At 46.5% G+C, this 18,656-nt stretch overlaps 1 protein-coding gene across 4 annotated transcripts in view; it reads right to left on the reverse strand.

The window, feature by feature from the left end:
• The window catches only part of PPP1R12B (protein phosphatase 1 regulatory subunit 12B), a 134,801-nt gene that overhangs the window by 43,247 nt on the left and 72,898 nt on the right, over window positions 1-18,656 (reverse strand). For all 4 annotated transcript variants that reach the window (XM_066565104.1, XM_066565103.1, XM_066565102.1 and 1 more), the window contains 5 exons: window positions 11,560-11,650; window positions 10,437-10,580; window positions 9,530-9,713; window positions 8,877-8,989; window positions 7,549-7,593 (listed from right to left, as the gene is read on the reverse strand). In XM_066565104.1, coding sequence (XP_066421201.1) covers window positions 7,549-7,593; window positions 8,877-8,989; window positions 9,530-9,713; window positions 10,437-10,580; window positions 11,560-11,650 — 577 coding nt within the window. The remainder of the gene's footprint in view (window positions 1-7,548; window positions 7,594-8,876; window positions 8,990-9,529; window positions 9,714-10,436; window positions 10,581-11,559; window positions 11,651-18,656) is intronic.

Raw genomic sequence — 18,656 nt, forward strand, 5'->3', positions numbered from 1 at the left:
ACACCAAACAATGAAGCAGCTTATGCCACATAATGTTACTTTTCACAGGGGAAGTCCATCTCCAAGAGCAGAAAACTAACAATGATTTTCCAAACATGGGGTTTTTTTCTGAAGAGAGGCATGTGGGAGGATATAAATTCTGAACAAAAAGTGACCTTTTAGAGACACAAGGGACAAACCACATCACCACTTATATCACAGCAACATACCATTTGTCCTACAGTGGTTGTTTCCAAATGATATATTATTGCCAGAGAATTTGACTCCAATTTTCCAAACAAATTTAGATTAATCCTAAGTTCTCTGCTAGCCATGAGGTAATAACAGCTTCTGCTTTTTGTTCCTTCTGGACATGTCTGGGAGATAAATAATTTACTACATAAATGTGTGATGGCACCAGCCTGCACAGGATGGCAATTGATGAGGACAATCAGCTTCTGGCTTTGCCAGAGAGAAGCATCCATAGAATGCTGGAATCACAGAATGGTTTGGGCTAGAAGGGACCTTAAAGCTCATCTCATCCCACCCCCTGCCATGACAGTGACACCTTTCACTGACCAGGTGAAAGCTGTTCCAAGCCCCATCCAACTTGGCCATGGACACTCTCAGGGATCCAGGGGCAGCCACAGCTGCTCTGGGCACCCTGTGCCAGGGCCTGCCCACCCTCAAAGCCAAGAATTCCTTCCCAATATCCCATCTATCCCTGCTCTCTGGCAGTGGGAAGCCATTCTCCCTTGTCCTGTCATGCTATGCCTCATCCAAAGTCCCTCTCCAGCTCTCCTGGAGCCCCTTTAGGCACTGCAAAGGGCTCTGAGGTCTCCCTGGAGCCTCTCCAGGTGAGCACCTCCAGCTCTCCCAGCCTGGCTCCAGAGCAGAGGGGCTCCAGCCCTGGAGCAGCTCCATGGGCTCCTCTGGACTCATTCCAGCAGTTCCACATCCTTCCTGTGCTGGGACCCCAGAACTGGGTGCAGATTCTCATACTGGGGAGAAGTGCCAGACAGCAGAGCCTGAGCATGGCACATCCCAATTCCACGTGCTGTGATACAGGGGTCTCCTTCGAGCCAGGTCTTCTGAGCTCTTGGAGATCTATATCACACCAGAGATAGCTCAGCCACCTCAGATGGCATAAAATCAGCAGGATGGCTTCTGTGCTGGAAGTGCTGGAAACAGAAAAGTTTTAATAAAAGGCAAAATAACAAAGTTCTTTACTGAGAAAAACTGAGCCAGGACAAGGGGTTCTTGCTCCTGGTAAAACACCTCACAAAAGTGATTAGTTTCTCTGTTCTCTTCTTTTTCGAGTAAATTGTTTAGGTGGGACTTTTTAGCTCCTGTCCAATTGGCTATCTGTAAGTTTGAGGTGAAGCCCCCAAGGTCCTATGAGGTGTCTTTTTACCTAATTGAGGAGAGAAACTTCTGGGCTTTTTTCCCTTTTTAAGAGACAATGGATAATTTAGTCACTCTGTCAACAGGGGGCACATTCCTACAGTGCTGCAGCCCCCTCCCACTGCCCCCAATTCCCTTCTCCAGGGCAGACACCTCTGTCACCACGACACAGCCCACCCAGGTATCTACTGCTGCAGGCAGGAATTTTAATTCAGCAGATCAGATTTTTTGGAGGATGACTTCAATCATGTCAGGAAAGACATCCTCCCCCAGCCCCCTGGATGACTGACACTGAGGTAGGATCATCAGCTCCCAGAGGGGCCCAGAACCTGCTCCAAGCAGTTCAGCAGTCAGAGACTCCTTTCATAGTTCTGAACATGTCACGAGGAGACAGATTTTGACAGTTTCCCACAAAAAGTGGTGGGATGCTCTGTTACATGAATAAGCACAACCACACACTGTTAACCTTTAAAAAGTCAAAAATTACAAACAGACATAAAACAATAGTGAGATTTATTCTGTCTCTGGGATATGGGGCAGGAGCAATGCTGCTCCTCAGGCCAGTGGGTCTGGGCTAACATTCACCCTGGAGTGAGCACTCCCATTTCCTGCAGTGGCTGTGCTCTGGGAGGTGAAGGGGGCAGACAGCAGAGATCCCACGTGTCATGGATCCTGTTGTCACCCTATCCATCACACTGCTCCCAGCTCCTTCTGGGAAGAAAGCAGGAGAATCCCAGGACCCCATGCAACAGCTGCTATGGGTGCAAAGGAAAAGGAGCGTGGGGTGAGCTGGGATCATCTGAACTGACTGCACAGGCCTCCCAGCAATGCCAGCAGCAGCCAAGGGAGCTGTGGGTGGCTGCTGCAGGGCCAACCCCAGCCCCATGGCTGCAGGGGAATGACTTACCATCAACTGAGAAGGATCAGTCACCTCAGACTGCACCACAAGTCTGACAGCAATCTTCTAACAAGATGTTACAGCATAAAGTTACCTTAAATAGTTATGAGTTTGTGACCTTGGGAATCACTCCTGGAGGACTGGCTGTTTTGCTTCATCTTCCCAGGACTCACAGATTGGCTTTGAGCTGGTTTTGTGTTACCCATCCCCATCCTCATCACTGCTTCACATTACACCTTCCTAATTCAGCAACTTGGTGAGTTAGAGGAATTCACCTGAAGGCATTTAGCTGTAACCCTGTAGTCGCATAACCCACTTGGGTCACTTGACTTTAGGCACAAACAATGTTTTCCCAGAGCTGTAAACTGGTGTTCAGAGCCAGGCTGAGGAGAGAAGTGCTGTACCAACACAGAGAGCAGACACCCAGGCTGATGCCCTTCTCCACATACTGAGGTTAAGAAAAACCAACACAAGCACGCCAGGCTGGAGACTCACAAGGAAAATCCTCTGTGCAGATGTGAAGCATTTTTGTAGGAATATTTGCAGAATGAATTTTAATTTCTCTGCTGTCTGCCCCCTTCACCTCCCAGAGAACCCAGGGCACTCTGAACACGATGAGGACATTCTTCACCACATTCAACTCCATGGCAAAGCTCATGCTCCTTCCTGCAGCACTTTGCTGCTATTTCATATTGCTATACATATTAAAGATCTTTCCTTGCAGCATACACAGCCCATTAGAGCAATTTGTTTATAAACAGGACTAAACAGAGCCAATCTCTCCCAGCCTTATGTTACACAGAATTAAATGCTCTCCAATTTAACTACATGATGCAAGTGACGCATAGTGCCATCTACGTGCCCTTGGACAGGAGCCAGATGGTTTCCTTCCCACATCACACCACATCTCCTCTAGAAATAAACATTCAAGGGTAAAACCAGGGGAAAATACTCATATCCTTAATCCCCAGAAGGGACCCCAGGCCAGCAGCAATGAGGCAGAGGATGAGCACCACCATACAGCACTGTCTGGATTGAAAGGGTTTTAGTTGCTTATCAGCTGGCCAGAAGTTCACCTATTTTGCTCCTTTTACTGGTCAACTTTCCCTTGTATCCCAGCAAAACAGCTCAGCTCTTGGAGACATACCTTACCATATTAGGCAATGTGAGCCCTGAAAGTGGAGGACTCTGAGCCTTCCTTGGCTTCCAAACACAGTCCACAGGCACAGGGATGGCTGCATGACACTGGGAAAGGGGCAGCAATGACTGGGGACTCCCAGGGCTCCCAGTACACCCGGTCTGGCTACAACAGGACATTCACAAAGCACTTAACAAAAGCTATTCCTGATCTTCTAGTTATTCATCACACCCATCTTTCACAGAAAGGCAAACAGCCTGGTGACAAAAGCTGAACTGAAGCCTCTGTGGAAGGATAAAGTGGAACTAAAAGCAAAAATATAGGTGAAAAATAGGGCACACCAAAATCAGGACTCCCAGGTCATAGCTCTGAATCAGCAATAACATTAAGACATTGAGTTTGTATAACGAATTTTCCAGTTCATTGGTCCTCCCTTAGAACTTGTGGAATTAAGCTTAGAAATTCATCCCTTCTAAGCCAGAGATTTAATTTATATTGGTATCCAGTTGCATCTGGTGATTTCATGGTAACAGTACAAGTAGGCAGAACACTTATTTACAAACCAGAGTGAGCCTGGTTCATTCCATAAATCAAAGCGCAGGGAGACAGGAATGGAGCCTATTTAATCCACTTACTGCAATTGTAATTCACAATCAAACGTTTCAGTGCTATTCCTCCATAAAACTTAATTCCATTAGTGTGTCTGGGGTTTATACTGGGCTATACAGACTGTCCTGAAGGCAGTTCATGACAACAGACATTTTGTTTGATACTTTTACTGCTCAGAAATTGTTATTTTATGAACATAACACTCAGTGTCTTCCTCTGAATTTAAAGTTTTCCTTTGACAAACTCTCCTGTTGGTGAGGCACATCTGTAATGCTCCAGCAGAGAACTGCAAGGAGAAACAATCCTTTAAATGATTGTAAACATTTTCTACTTGTTCTCCATGCTCTGTCATTTAAAATATGCTTTTCTTCCAAATTTGTTTCTCATTTTTCCTGCTGTGCAATAGCAATGGCAGAAGTTTCCCAGAGAAGCTGTGGCTGCCCATCCCTGGAAGTGTCCAAGGCCAGGTTGAACTGGGCTTGGAGCAACCTGGGATAGTGGGGGTGTCCCTACCCATGGCAGGGGGTGGGACTGGATGGGCTTTGAGGTCCCTTCCAATCCAAACCAGTCTGTAATGGATTCCATTACTTTAAGTCAGGGCCAAGTCAAAGCCAGCAGAGTCAGGGATAAAGAAAACCTGCTCTGAAATGGAACACTGGAATATTCTCTTTAGTCTTCATCATCATCCTCCTGCTGCATCCCAGACGAGCCCATTGATCCCTACCCACACTGGCTCTGCTGCATTTGGCCTCACCAAGACTGGAATTCCCACTGGTATTCTGCAGTTAGTGGCTTGAGGGAACAGGGAAGGTTTCCCAGCTCCAGCCTCCCACCAGCTCAGTCTGGGTACAACATGAGCCTTTGACTCTCCCAATTTTTATTTTCTGAGAAACAGAGACTGTGGCCAAGCTTCTCCCCCACCTCTGTTTTGAGCTCAGGTCTCCCCAGACCACACAAAAACTCCTTCCTTTGCAGCTCCTTCCCACTGGAATCACGGAAAAACTTCTCCTAAAGCTGCTTCCCCAGAGGCTTTTTCCAGCTGAAGTCCTTGTACCCTTGAACATTTATTCCACAATAAAACTTTGTCTGCTCTTCCAACTTTCCACAGTGCATCCAGGCAGTCTGTGTCCCAAGGAGGGAGCTGGGGTGGGAGCAGAACACATGGAGGACACTGACACATCCCACTATGAGACCTCTTAGTTGCATAAAGCTCAGCCAAAGTGTCTGGGCTGGTTTCCCACTCTGGTGCTCATGAGCTCAGCCAAAATAATTCATCCACTTCTGAGAATTAGAACAACATGTATTTGCTCCTTTTTTTTCTTCCCAAAACTGCCTTTACCTTTTCTGTGCTAGTCTCCTGCACTGCAGAGCTTGGAGGAAGGATTTCAAGCAAGTTCTTTTTTTGGCTTCCATGAAAATCATCCTGATATCAGCCAAGATATAAACACTGGAGGAAAATTGTAACCGTTCCCACAAAATCAGATTCTTTGGGGTTCTGCTACTAAAATGGGACACTCCAGACTGTTCAAGTTCACAACCTAGTGACATTTGGCACCTGCCATTCTAGAACTATAGTTGCTAATGAATTAATGACTATTAACTGTACTTTCTTACTGGCACTAGAACTGAAAACAGAGAGCTGTTCCATGATTCCTGCCAAAGTGATAGCCAGTTAGGACAGAAATCTCTGATTTGGATCTCAAATAAACCAGGGAAGACTGACCAAGTGACATGATGCTGAAGGCATGCATTCAAGAAAATAAACTTGAACTGGATAAAAAACAAGAACTGGATAAAAACAAGAGGACTGGGAAAATGGGAAAACCAGCTCTAGAAGAGTGGAAGGAGAGTCTAACCCAGGTCTAAGGTATGTTGGGTGCATAAGAAACCATGGTACTGGTACCCTGAAGCACCTGCACAAAGGGGATGATGGAACTGAAAGGAAGTTGCTCTGCTTCTAGATGGATCCCACAAGAAAATCACATGAAGTGTTAGACAAAAGGAATCGTTGCTGTTAATCTGGAGAAAACCAGTATTATTGATTGTAAGAGACTGGGTGACCTTGAATTTTTGGGCAGCTGGGTTCTCCCAAAGTGCAGCTCGTCCATTTACATGACCAGTGAGGACTGTGCTCAATAAAATCTTCAGCAATTTTAGAACTAGACTCCAGGAAGCCTCAAAACCTGCAGCCTCAGCTACTCTTTTGTCTTAATTTAGGTAATCTGGGACAACTTCCCAGAAGAACAAGACATTCCCAGCAAGTTCCAAACATGCCTGCTGGAAACAAGGTGTCCCTATTACGATTATTACTTTTGCACATTACAAAACTCCCCACCTTCTGTCTTAATGTGAGGCAGCAGAAATATCAAAACAATTTTAATGACGATAAATGGCCGAATCACTGCTGCAGGGTTCAGTGAAGATTTCAGGAAGCTCTGCACTGTGATGAGCAGAAACTCCTGTGGGAAGAGCTGGCCTCCTTGAAGCAGGTGATGCTTCTGTGAGCAGGAATATCTCACATTTCAAGTGGAGTAAAGTGCAAAGTAAGCACTGGGAAAGCAAGGGCTGGCATGGAAAGATAAGCACATGCTAAACGCCATCCCAGCACCACGTGAGGCTCTGGCCCCAGCAAGGCTCGCTGTGACTTTGCCGCATTCTGACTGAATATTGCAGAATGAAAACAAAAACACAGTCTGAAGAGTGTTATTGCCAATTTTCAGCAAAGAACCAGTTAATTCCAACTAAATGATGCTTCAAGCACTCTACTGCATTGCAAAGTATAGGGAAAGGCTCCCCCAGGTTCAACGTTTCCCAGCTAAAATGGAACATCCCACAAGCAGGCTGACCCCTATGCAACCTTACATTTGCTGCTTCTCCCAGGTCTTCCACATTGCACTTTAATAGCTTGGAAATGTATTTAGCTTTGACATTGTCAGAGTCAGTCATGTTGTCAGGCTCAAATGTGTTTCAGACAAAGACAAACAAAACCAAAGGAAACCAAGGCAATTTGGAAAGAGTCAGTAGTTATTATAAAATGAAAGAAAGGGCCTCAAAGGATGAGACTATTTCAAGAACAGGGGAACACTGAACAACCTCTGACGTGCTGCTTGCAAAGACCATTTACTGCAAGAAAACAAATCCATGAGACAGGAGAGCAGATTCCAGAAATACAAAACATCCTGTCCAAATAGCAGAATCCAAGATCCAAGGTCACACCTTCCCCAAGACACTTGGGATCCCACTGCCCCAGCACTGCAGCCCCACTGCTGCATTCCCTCCAGGCTCCACAACTCCTGTGCAGCTCTCCAGGAGCTGACACTGAACTCAGGGCACTCTGCAGATACACCTCATCTTTCACAAGAGAAATCCGTAAGGAAATTGCTGCTTGGAACTACCTGCCTGTTCATCCTCCTGAGCAGAGCTTGAACTCTCTTATAGGCAAGAGTAAAAGGCACAGAACACTCTGCCACCAACACCCAAGAGTGACACATCAGTGATTCAGATACATGGTCTCACTTACCCGAGTTTCTTTCACTTCCTCGTTTCCATCAACTTCATCTTCATCCTAGGAGGAAAGGCAAACAATAAAATTAGGCAGCTCTGGAGACAACAAAACTTTATTCCAAGAAGATAATGTATTGTTTATAGAATCACAGAATCATTAAGGTAGGACAAGACCTCCAGGACCAACAAGGCCAACCTTTGAACACACCATGTCAGTTCCACCACAGCACAAACTGCCATGTCTATGTGTGTTTTGAACCCTACCAGGAATGGTGACTCCACCACTGCTCTGGGCAGCTTGTGCCAGCCCCTAACACCCTTTCAGTGAAAAAATTACTTGATGCTAATGTTAGGAAAACTTCTGTCAAAATAAATGCCTGTACAAATGCTTTTGGCTAATTATCAGATCTGGTTTGGTGTCCTAATGGCCATTTAGAAGACCTTGGTATTGAGGACAGAATCACTTTCTTTAGATGGCTCCTGCCATTCCAATGCCTCTGAGGAACTGGGAGGAAGTCCCTTATACACTGAGGGGAAAAAACTTGGACAAACTGCACATCTGAAATACTGTCACAATATTGACTTCCTGTCATAATATTGACTTCCAAAAGTATCTCCAGTTCAGTTAGACTCCAGATGGAAAGACTCATCATCCCAAGTATCTTGCACTTGCATAGCCTCTCTAAGCCACTGCCCTTTGTAACTGCTCCAGGATTTCACAGAGCAAATGTGAGCTACCATGGCATCCCAGCTGACTCTGGACTCAACTCATCAACCATAATTTCATAATTCTTATTCTCTCCTGGAAAAGGTGATCTATTTTCCTAGCTGAGGCTCTAACCAAAGTTTGGAGGGTTGGATTTCTTCCCTCAGACTGAAGAAATCCTCTGAAACCAGGACTAAGAGAAATGACCATGACACAGACAGCTCTTCTGCACTTATGCTGTGAGTGTTCCCTGGTGCTGGGAGGGGACCCAGACACGAGTTTTCTTCCTATTGTCTTTCTTTCAGGGGGCCTAAAAAGCAGACAAATTTGGGCTTGAAGAAATTTGAAAATATTTCAGGTGGCTTGTGACCTCCTTCCAAAGGAATCAGACTTTGAATCTCTCCTCTCCCATGTGGCCCTTTCCCAGTCCTGCAGGGTTCCCATGATATGGCTCAGGAGCAGGCTGCCCAGAGCTGCTGCTCGGTCTGACAGAGGCCAAACAGGATGTGAGACCTCTGAAAGAGAGCTGGAGAGGGAAGAACTAAGGGGAAATCAATGGACTGGGAAGAAAATCATGAAGCTTGGAATAGGAAGAAAATTCACCCTGGAGTTTCTCTTTCTAAGGAACTCAAACTCACATCTTGTGTGGAGAAGATGATACCGGTGCCTCTCCGTCTCTCTTTTGGCCGTCGCCGCTCTCGGATCGACTGTTTGTTCAGGGATCTGTCATCTGAATCCTGATCTTCACACTCTGGCCAAGCAAAGAAAGACTGCTTTGGTTTCAGTGATTTACATCTGTGCTTTTGCTAAGGGTCTGGGGTTCTTTTCAAGCTGATCAAGGTCATCTTGCCTTGTGTTATATTACAAAGGAGTTATTAAACCAAATGAAATGGAATCTCAGTGTCCTACTACAGCTGGATACTCACACTCCTTCCCTCATCAGAGCCAGGAAAGTTACCCCAGCTGCCAGCTCTCCCCAAGTCATCCTGACTTACTCCTGTTCTGAGGACAACCTGTACTAGGGGAACCTCTTTCCCCAGCTCTAATAGCTAAATGCTCCATGATCACTGTCTCATTTATTTATCCAAAATGAAAAATATCCTTTTATCCCTCTGTTACAAGCAATAGGAATCTGTTTAACTTCATTTAAACACATAACATTTGTTTTGTGACATGGCAGCTTCCCTCAGAGTAACAAGTAAACGTGTTCTCTCCATCTGTACACACTGGAAGTTCTAAACCACAAGAAAACCCCTGAGCTTTGTCTGTTCTTCACTCTCCTGGTACGTACCATTTTTCTCCATCTCTGTGCCTGCCGCTCTGAAATCTGCTGGATTCACGGAGTCCAGCCCTAGATATTTATTTGTTCGAGTCAGGTATGAGCTTGTATAGAGCAGAGGTGCTGCTGTGGAAGGAGACACAGGCGTCGTGGGTTTGTCAGGCTGTGCTGGGCCCCTCAGTCGCCGATAGACGGTCTAGAAACAAAGAGCCATGACAGAAAAATAGTACAATGAAAAGGAAGTACCAGATTTTGGATTTCAAGGAATGCAGTAATTTTTCAGAGTGCAATGTTTTCTTCACTGCTGCTGGAAGTGACCACCTGCACTTGCCAGATCAGGTTCATTCTATTAGATAAGGATGGATATTGAAGTCATTGCACAGCTACAGTGTGAAAGTACCCTCCACAGCTGGGAGATCTGGGATCAATCCCTTTGTTCCTACAGCTCATGGCAGGAGACACAAATTATCTAATAGAAAGATATGATTTAGAGTGAAAAAAACAGAGGTGGTGGCAGGGGCAGAAAACTGGTCTCTCCAGCTTTCCATTACACATTGAACATCTGTGGAAAAACATGAACACAAAGGCTCTGCCTAGACTGCACAGCAGGATGGATCCAGGCCACATTTCTATCATTAGCCTTCTCATTACACTTTCTGGGATTTACATAGTTTTATTTTCTGGCAAGAGACAGAAAGGTGAAATTCCCAGAGGACAGCAAAGGCAGAGCTAAGCTCCAGCCCCTCCACGTGCACCTCCCTCACACTGAACGGCTGCTCCTCAGCCAGCAGCGCCTCTTTCCAGCTAGTGTGTCCCCCTCAGAATAAAAAGATAACTGCCAAGGAACATCTCCTGATGTCAGCTCTCCTAAAGGGTTTTGGCAGCTCTCAGGCAAGGGGTGCTGAGGCACAAGGATCACCTCGTCGTCCGTGCTCCGTGCCCAGCGTGCAGCTCTGTCACCGCTGTCCTCGGCTCTGTCACCCTGCGGCTCCTGCGCCTGGCGCTCCGCGCGCGACCGGCTGAACGTGCGCTCGGCCTCCTGCAGGTCCGTCAGGGTCACTCCCTGCAGGGAAACAGCAGCCTTCCATTCATGCACAGAACCACAGAACCCCACACTGGTTTGGATTGGAAGGGACCTTAAAGCTCATCTCATCTCACCCCCAAGCAAGGGCAGGAACACCTTCCACCATCCCAGGTTGCTCCAAGCCCCATTCAGTCTGGCCTTGGACACTTCCAGGGATCCAGGGACAGCCACAGCTTCTCTGGGCACCCTGTGCCAGGGCCTGCCCACCCTCAAAGCCAAGAATTCCTTCCCAATATCCCATCTAACCCTGCCCTCTGGCAGTGGGAAGCCATTCCCCCTTGTCCTGTCCCTTCAGGTCCTTGCTCAAAGTCCCTCTCCATCTCCCTTGGAGCCCCTTTAGGCTCTGGAAGGGGCTCTACAGTCTCCTTGGAGACTTCTCCAGCCTGAAATTACATTTTCAGTCTTCCAGGTCAGTTTAAAATGCCACAGACTCACATCTGGTCAGGCTCACGTTTCATCCCTTTGGTAAGAGAAAGGGAAGAATTCTGTTGCCTTTACTGTATTTCTCAGCCTACTGACACAATCACTGACTCAAAGCAACCCAAATATATGTGATCACACGACAAACTAAGAGGCAGGTACACTGCAGAAAGCAAAGCTTGGAAATCTAACTCATGTATGTCTGTGGGAGGGTTTTGTAATAACTGCTTGAAGGAAATTTTGCCAGAACCTCTCTAAAACAGTGTGAGTGCAGACAAGTCCCTTGTCCTAAGAAATAACAGAAAAGAAAATCCTGCCTCTTTACAAAATCATGGAATGGTTTGGATTAGAAGGGACCTTAAAGCTCATCTCATTCCACCCACTGCCACAGGCAGGGACTCCCCCCACCATCCCAGGCTGCTCCAAGCCCTGTCCAACCTGGCCTTGGACTCTTCCAGGGATGAGGCACTCACAGCTTTTCTGGGCAACCAATCAACCAGCTCTCTTCATCCTACACATGAATGTGAACGTTCTGTACCTGGGTAGACCTGCGAGTCTGCCGGGCCTGTCTGGATCGTGCCTTCCTCAGGGACTCTGCTTCCTCATCCCGCACCGGAGTCAGATATGACCTGGAAAAAAACAAGGTGCAGAAGAGGTTAAAGTAAAAGCAGATGATCTGCCTTCCTGTCTCTGTAGACTCCTGAGCTATTATTCTCTTTCTCATGGACAAAAATTAATTTTAGCTCCATCTGCTATTGCTGTTTCTTTGGGACAACTTCCCCATGAGCACACAATACACACATGTTCACAGCACCTTCTCCCCAGAGCCTCTCAATAAACCCTTTAGTTCTGTTTAAAAGGTGCACCTATTCCCTAGATTATTTGCTCCATTCCAAATCATTGCATCATTAGGAAAAGAACCCCACTCCTCATAAACGCCCTCTCACTCAGACAAAAATCTCAGAACAGAAATCCTGTGCTGGTGCATTCCTCAGACCCTCCTTCCTGTCATTACAGTCACGATCATATTCCTGCAATCTGCTGCCTTCATCAATATGAAACCCATCACACTGGGAGCCACTGAACTGCAGGCAGCACACAGACACACCTTGGAAAGAGCCATGGAAATAAAGAAATGACCTTCACACCCTGTGTAAACCAAGATCCTTAACACTGAAAAACCCACATTTAAACACAGACTTGTGCACAACTAGATTTCATCAAAGCTGGGAGAATTCAAAAGAATTATTCACATGAGAAAACATAAACTGCAGCCTCTACCCTGGCATTCACTGGGAGGAACTGGTGAGGAATTGAGCAGTGCTTTGAGTCAAGAAGTGCACAGCAGTAAATGATTTCCATGCTGGAGGAGAGGCTTCAGTCTTATGAACAGTTAATTAAACTTTACACCTCAGCCTGGTTAATATGGAATGATTATTCACACTGTCTCACTGCACAGGGATAAGGGTGCTGGAATGTTCTTTGCAGGTCCATCACTGCCAGGTTAACACTGTACCAGAGGTCTGCATGTGTTCAAAGGGCAGGTGAGCTAAGTGAGGGATGAAGGTGAATACACTTCCTTTGTCCTTGGACTCTTTTCCTGGTTTTAGTCCACCACCTTCATGGGAAAAGTAATGGGCTGACAAGGATTTGCATCTGATCCAGTATGTTAAGACATTTATTAGAAAGTTCACTAAACTGCTGCACTGTGACAAAACCACAGAGAATCTGGAAATTTGGATCATTCTACAATAATCTGCCATGGTGGCTTTTATCCACCCTCAGGACTGTGTTCAGTGCTGGTTCAGCTGTGCAGCAAAAGCAGCCTTCCAGAGAGGAATCCCCTTTCCAGGGTTTCTTGGTTTGTGGGAGGTACAGACAGTCACCTCCCAGCTCCTCAGGTGTTGTGGGGCTCAGGTGTTGTGCTCCTCAGGTGTTGTGAGAGCCTTCTCACCTGAAACTGGTGGAAGGATTGACCTGATAGATAATGCACTGAAGATCCCTGATCTCCAGGGGCCAAGGAAAGTGCAAAGGATTGAGTCTGTGCCAGGGATGCTGCACTGGAGACTCCAGAGGGGCAGGCACTGATTTCTGCTCTCTGTGACCAGGCACAGGACCCGAAGGAATGACATGAAGCTGTGTCAGGGAAGGTCAGGCTGGGTATTGTGATAAAGGCTCTTCACAGGGTGCTGGCCCTGCCCAGGCTCCCCAGGGAATGGGCACGGCCCCGAGGCTACCAGAGCTCCAGGAGTATTTGGATGATGCTCTCAGGGACAGAGTGGGGTTGTTGGGGTGTCTGTGTACAGCCAGGGGTTGGACTCAATGATCCCTGAGATCCTTTCCCACATAGGAGATTCTGTGCTTCTTTGAACTGTGCCCTGGGAGCTGCCTGCAATGGAGATGAGAGGGCTTGCAGAGCTGCACTCCCAGGGTGTGATTTATCACCTTCACAAGGAGCCTCCAGCACAAGCCATGTGCATGCACTGCAGAGGAGCTCATTTCTTGCCATTGATTATCCAGACAGACACAGGAGCTGTGATGGATATGCCAACATGGGAAGCGCCTACACTCCAGAGGGATGACTGTCTCTCAAGGATCTGCTGTTTCATGAACAAAAAAGCTGCTGTTTGATGAGTGAAAGCTGTGCAACTCCTAATTTTGCAGAGCAGGAGCTCTCCTGCTCTCTCTGCTGCAGTGTGTGCACTGTCCAGGTAATGGCACATTAAGGAAACAACAAGCATTTTCTGCAGCTTTTGACACAAGCAGAATCACTGCTGTTTGCCCAGCAGTCAGAAGCAATAAGCCACCTACAGGAAGAAGGCATTTGCAAAATATACTGCAAATGAAGTTCAGAGCAGTAGTAAAATAATATAAATTCCTGAAATGTATAAACTAAGTAAATTTGTAGCTCAGTACAGCAGGCACTTTGCTGCAATGGCTTTGAATCAGTGGAATTTAAATCAGTGAAATTTACTCTGCAATGAGGACACAGGTATGTAGGAGCTACAGGTACAGAGAGGACAAAACAGGTTTGCAAATGAGTTTCAGGAACGGTTTGGCAAATCTATGGGGACCAGGTCAGCCCCAGGCACGGGGAGGGGCTCTGCAGAAGGGGCAGCCCAGGCACTTGCAGGAGGCTGCTGCATTTCCTTGGTGCAGTTCAGCCACAGCTTTGCTTTGGGTATGGCAAAAGAAAAAACATTTTGGGTCTTTTACCCCATCATCCTCCCAGGCTTTTTCCCTTCCACTATATAAATCTATATAAAAATACAGACATCTCACAGCATCATTAGACATTCTGGGAGTCCAGCCTGTAAGAGGGACCTTCAGCTGAGCACATCCTGCAGGTCAGCACAGCTCAGCCTGGGCCACAGCCGCAGTCATTCGCCAACTTTTGGGTTCTTTCCATTTACACAATTCATCACTTCCTGGAGCTCACCCAAAGCCATTTACAGCATGAGATAACTGAATTTTCTGAGGCAAGTCAGCAGAGCCACTGCACAGTGACAGAGCTGGTTTCTGCAAGGGAGCAGCCACAGCCTGCTCTAGGTGCCAAAGGAGGGGCTCTGCTGTCAGCGCCTGTAACTGCACACAGCAGCCTGGCAGTGCTATCCTGCTTGGGACCCTGTGTGCTTTGGTTTTTAATTCTGGTGGAAGGCAGAGAAAAGACAGATTTTTCAATGTGTCACTTTGCTTACAAACTGAATTTTGAGAGACCTGAGTGTGCTAAATGGGCAGGAAGAGTGAGAGAGAACAAATGCACAGAAGGAGGCAGCGAGTCAGATGCAGCTCAGGGCTGGGCTGGGCTGGATGGCACAGGCAGAGCAGCACGCTGCTCTCCAGAGCAGAAACACTGCAGAGCACAGCAAGCTGCAGGGCACAAGCACCAAATGGGGTGTGAGGCAGCCTCTGAACAAGCCACAGAGTTTTTAATTATGTTTTAAAGGAACATGATGTTGCCTCAAGTGCAGAACCTGTGTCACCCTCTTAATTCAAGCAAATATCTCAGGGTCCAAGCAGATCTTCAAAGGAAAGGCCCTATGTGTTGTGTTTCCTTGCAATAAGCTTTCTCTGAGAAATACTTGCAATAAGAGCAGCCATCACACCAAGCTCAAGGCATGTATAAAGCAAAACAGATTTTTACCAGAGTTTTGGCTGTAAGTTCAAGGAGAAGAATAGAAATTGTTCAAGATGTGTATGTGAGAGTCAGCAAAACAACTGCAGAGGTTTACAACTCCCATAGACAGAGAAAAGTGTGTCCTGTTGCCCTGAGAGAACTACAGGCTTCTGGTTTGTGTATTACCTAGGGAAAAAACCTGGTAACTGACTGATGAACCTGGCTTCAACTTAATTCTGCCTATTTTCAAGAAAACACCTACTTTCATCTGTCAATTCTTTCATCAAGGACAGTGTAAAACTCAAATGGATCCCAACTACTCATCACCACATCAAGGCAAAAGGAGCTGCAATACAATACTAATAGAAGGGGAGATTCAACCCAGGAGATAGGAAGGCTGGGTATACAGGCTGGCAAACCAGGAATACATGAGCACTCTGTATGTTAGAGAATGCTGGCCAGAAGGAAAGAAAATACTGAGAGGAGAAACCCCTCCCAAGTCAAGGGTGAACGATGCAGAAAAGAGAGGTACAATGCCCTGTTGGTTGGTGCATGGGTAACAAGAACAGAAGATTAATTTCTCCAAGAAACATAGAGTCTTCTGATAATCCTTTTATGACACTGGTCTCCATCCTGCCATCCTGAACTCCTTCAGGCACTCAGAGCTTTAAGTGTTTCTGTAAAACACCATTCACCACCATTGAGTCCTTTGGCAGAACATCACCAAGTCCCAGAGGGAACATCAAGAATGTGCAAAACTTGGAGTTTTACATCACCTACATGTGGCAGAGCAGCTGTGGCTGCCCCTAATCCCTGGAAGTGTTCAAGGCCAGGTTGGACAGGGCTTGGAGTCACCAGGTCTAGTGGAAGGTGTCCCTGCCCATGGCAGGGGATGGAATCAGATAAGCTGTAAGTTCCCTTCCAACTCAAACCTTTCTGGCATTCTAAGAACACCTGGGAAGCTAATTTGGAAGCTAAACATCCACCAAGTTCTACAGCTGCTCTCTTCTCAGAATTTCTTCAAGGAATTTCGTTCTTCTGAATGTCAGAACTGAAAATTGAGATACATCCCCAACACAGGCTGCATTGGGCCATGACAGGTTCCCTCCATCCCTGTCAGGTCCTTCTCCAATAAATCTAGGTCCTGCAGCCAGCACAGTAAGAACATGAACTGCACACAGTAACTGGTTCATCACCACAGTTTGCCCCAGTCTCTGGAAACGAGACTCAGCTGGTTGTGAACTGGAGCTGAGCTTGATGGGCTCTTCTGGAGGAAAGCTCTTCTTAGGCCCTCTCCAAATCCTCTCACCTCTTTCTAGCTTAGAAATGACTCTAAACTACTAGACTGGAACCAACAGTGGCAGTTTTCTTGGAAGCCAGGACAGACTTTTGGCTCTTCCAAATCCAGGTAACACAGGTCAGGAGAGCCAGGCACAGGTTGGGCTCCCTGTGCACAAGGAGGTGTGTTCACCACATGGAAAGCTATGTGGCTACTCAGACTTAACATGTTTGAAATTTCTCTTCTTAAAAAGAGTACAGTATCCCTATTCCAAACACTGGAGTGATTTAAAATGCCTTTGTCACACATAGATCTATTTCTCAGGCATACACACACACATATATATGTTTATATATACATGCATGTATATTAAAAACTCACATGCACTGTGAAAAAAGGAAGATAAAAATAAAAGTCAGCAGAAGTCTCAAGTACAGATACTGTCCTCCTGGAAACAACTGGAAAAGTACAGCATCCCAGCAATGCATTCCTCCTGACTGGAGAGTTGCCATTAGCAAATAACTATCTGTAAGCTGGAGGAGGGAGGAGAAGCAAGTGCAAGTTCTGCAGGCAACAATGCTGACAGCAGTTCCCAAAATACAATTCCTTAAGTTAGAAAATGAACTATGCCCCCAGCAGCAAGTCAATCATTGGCAGCTACATGGAAACAGTCAGAAAAAGAAACTTTCCTGCTCTCTTATCCAAGCAACAGGTTTTGGTTCTTCGCTGAATTTATCCCTGTGCTGACACGTTCTGCCCATCAGCCTTCTGCAACTGGAAATAGTCATTAGAGAAACTGCCAGAAGCTGGATGTGCTCTGAGAGACCCTTCCAGGCAGGAGAGAAGGACAACACATCAGACTGTGAGTGCTGGTGCTGGGAATGAGGGGGGAGACAGCCTGACAATGCTGAGTTATTTAATAAGCTGAAGACAGAAGGATAACAAGATCATAGTCCTAAAGCCTTTCACAGCTGGCTCGAAAAGGCTTGGCTGAGCATTTTCAGGCTCTTGCTGCTGGGAGCTGTTGTGTTTCAATCTGGACAATGAATTCTTTCTCAGCTCCTGCAAGTTTCAGTGTCTGAAACTTTGGTTGCAGGCTGATTAGCAGGTTCTCTAGCAGCAGATTAACTTCTTTATTTCCCACAGCACTGCTTTGCTCAACATGTTCAGGTGCTGATCCAAGAGACTAAGAGATTGTGATCTTTGCCACTTGTTAATCAGAACAACCAGCTCCCTTTATTCCTGCAGAACTCTTCTTTCCATGGGACATTTACAAGGGGGTGAGGTTAAATGTACGACAGCTGAGGCTACAAGAACATTTCCCATCAGGAAGTTCTGAACAATTCTGGTCCTTTCCCATGCCCCATCCCTGGAAGTGTTCCAGGCCAGGCCAGGATGGGGCTTGAAGCCACCTGGTCTAGTGGAAGGCATTCTTATGATGAGATGAGCTGTAAGATCCTGACCAACCTCCCAACCCAAACCAAAGCATTCCACAGTTCCATGTTCAGTTCTGTGTGTGCCCCTCAGACAGCAGAGCTGCTCCTTCTGTGCTGTGCCCCCAGAGCAGCTCCTTGTGCTTCCCTGGCAGCCTGGATGGCTCCAATACGAGGTGAGAGTGCTCAGGTTGCAGATCCAGCTGGGAACACAGCCCTGCAATCCCTCTGCCAGAGGAATAAAATACAGCATTGGGACTCCTGAGAGCTCACCAAGTTTGGGGCTGGGGGAGTCAGCACATACATGAGAAGTTTTAATGATCTATGTAATCCCTTCACATTAATTAATGTCACTCAGCATTATGGTGAAGAGTGAAAAGGCAACAAACATCACAGTGATCACATTCCCTAAACTGGCTGCAGTAACTGTTGCTGTGAACTGAGACCTTTAAACTTCTGCCAGAAGAGGAGAACACTTATTTTTCTAAAAACCAAAAACAATCCAGGAATTCTTTCTGTAACAGAAAAGCAAAAAGTGCTGCAACCCCAGGGCAGAGACAGCCAACACCACCTGAACTGGCAGCATGACCCTGTCACTGAATGTGTCAGCTGTGACCATCACAAGCACAAAGCTTACCAGGATGAAATATTTTGGAATTGTTTGTGTTCAGCACACGACTCCAGTGCTGTCAATACACAGCACTGAGTGGGTTATCACTGTGATAGGGAACAAGGTGCACTGTCTGCAGTTCTCAGGAGATGCATCCTTGCATTAAAAATCTGCTGCAGGAATTGAAACAGGTTGG

This window comes from Molothrus aeneus, chromosome 24 (assembly GCF_037042795.1).
Source record: "Molothrus aeneus isolate 106 chromosome 24, BPBGC_Maene_1.0, whole genome shotgun sequence".
NCBI classification, from domain to species: domain Eukaryota; kingdom Metazoa; phylum Chordata; class Aves; order Passeriformes; family Icteridae; genus Molothrus; species Molothrus aeneus.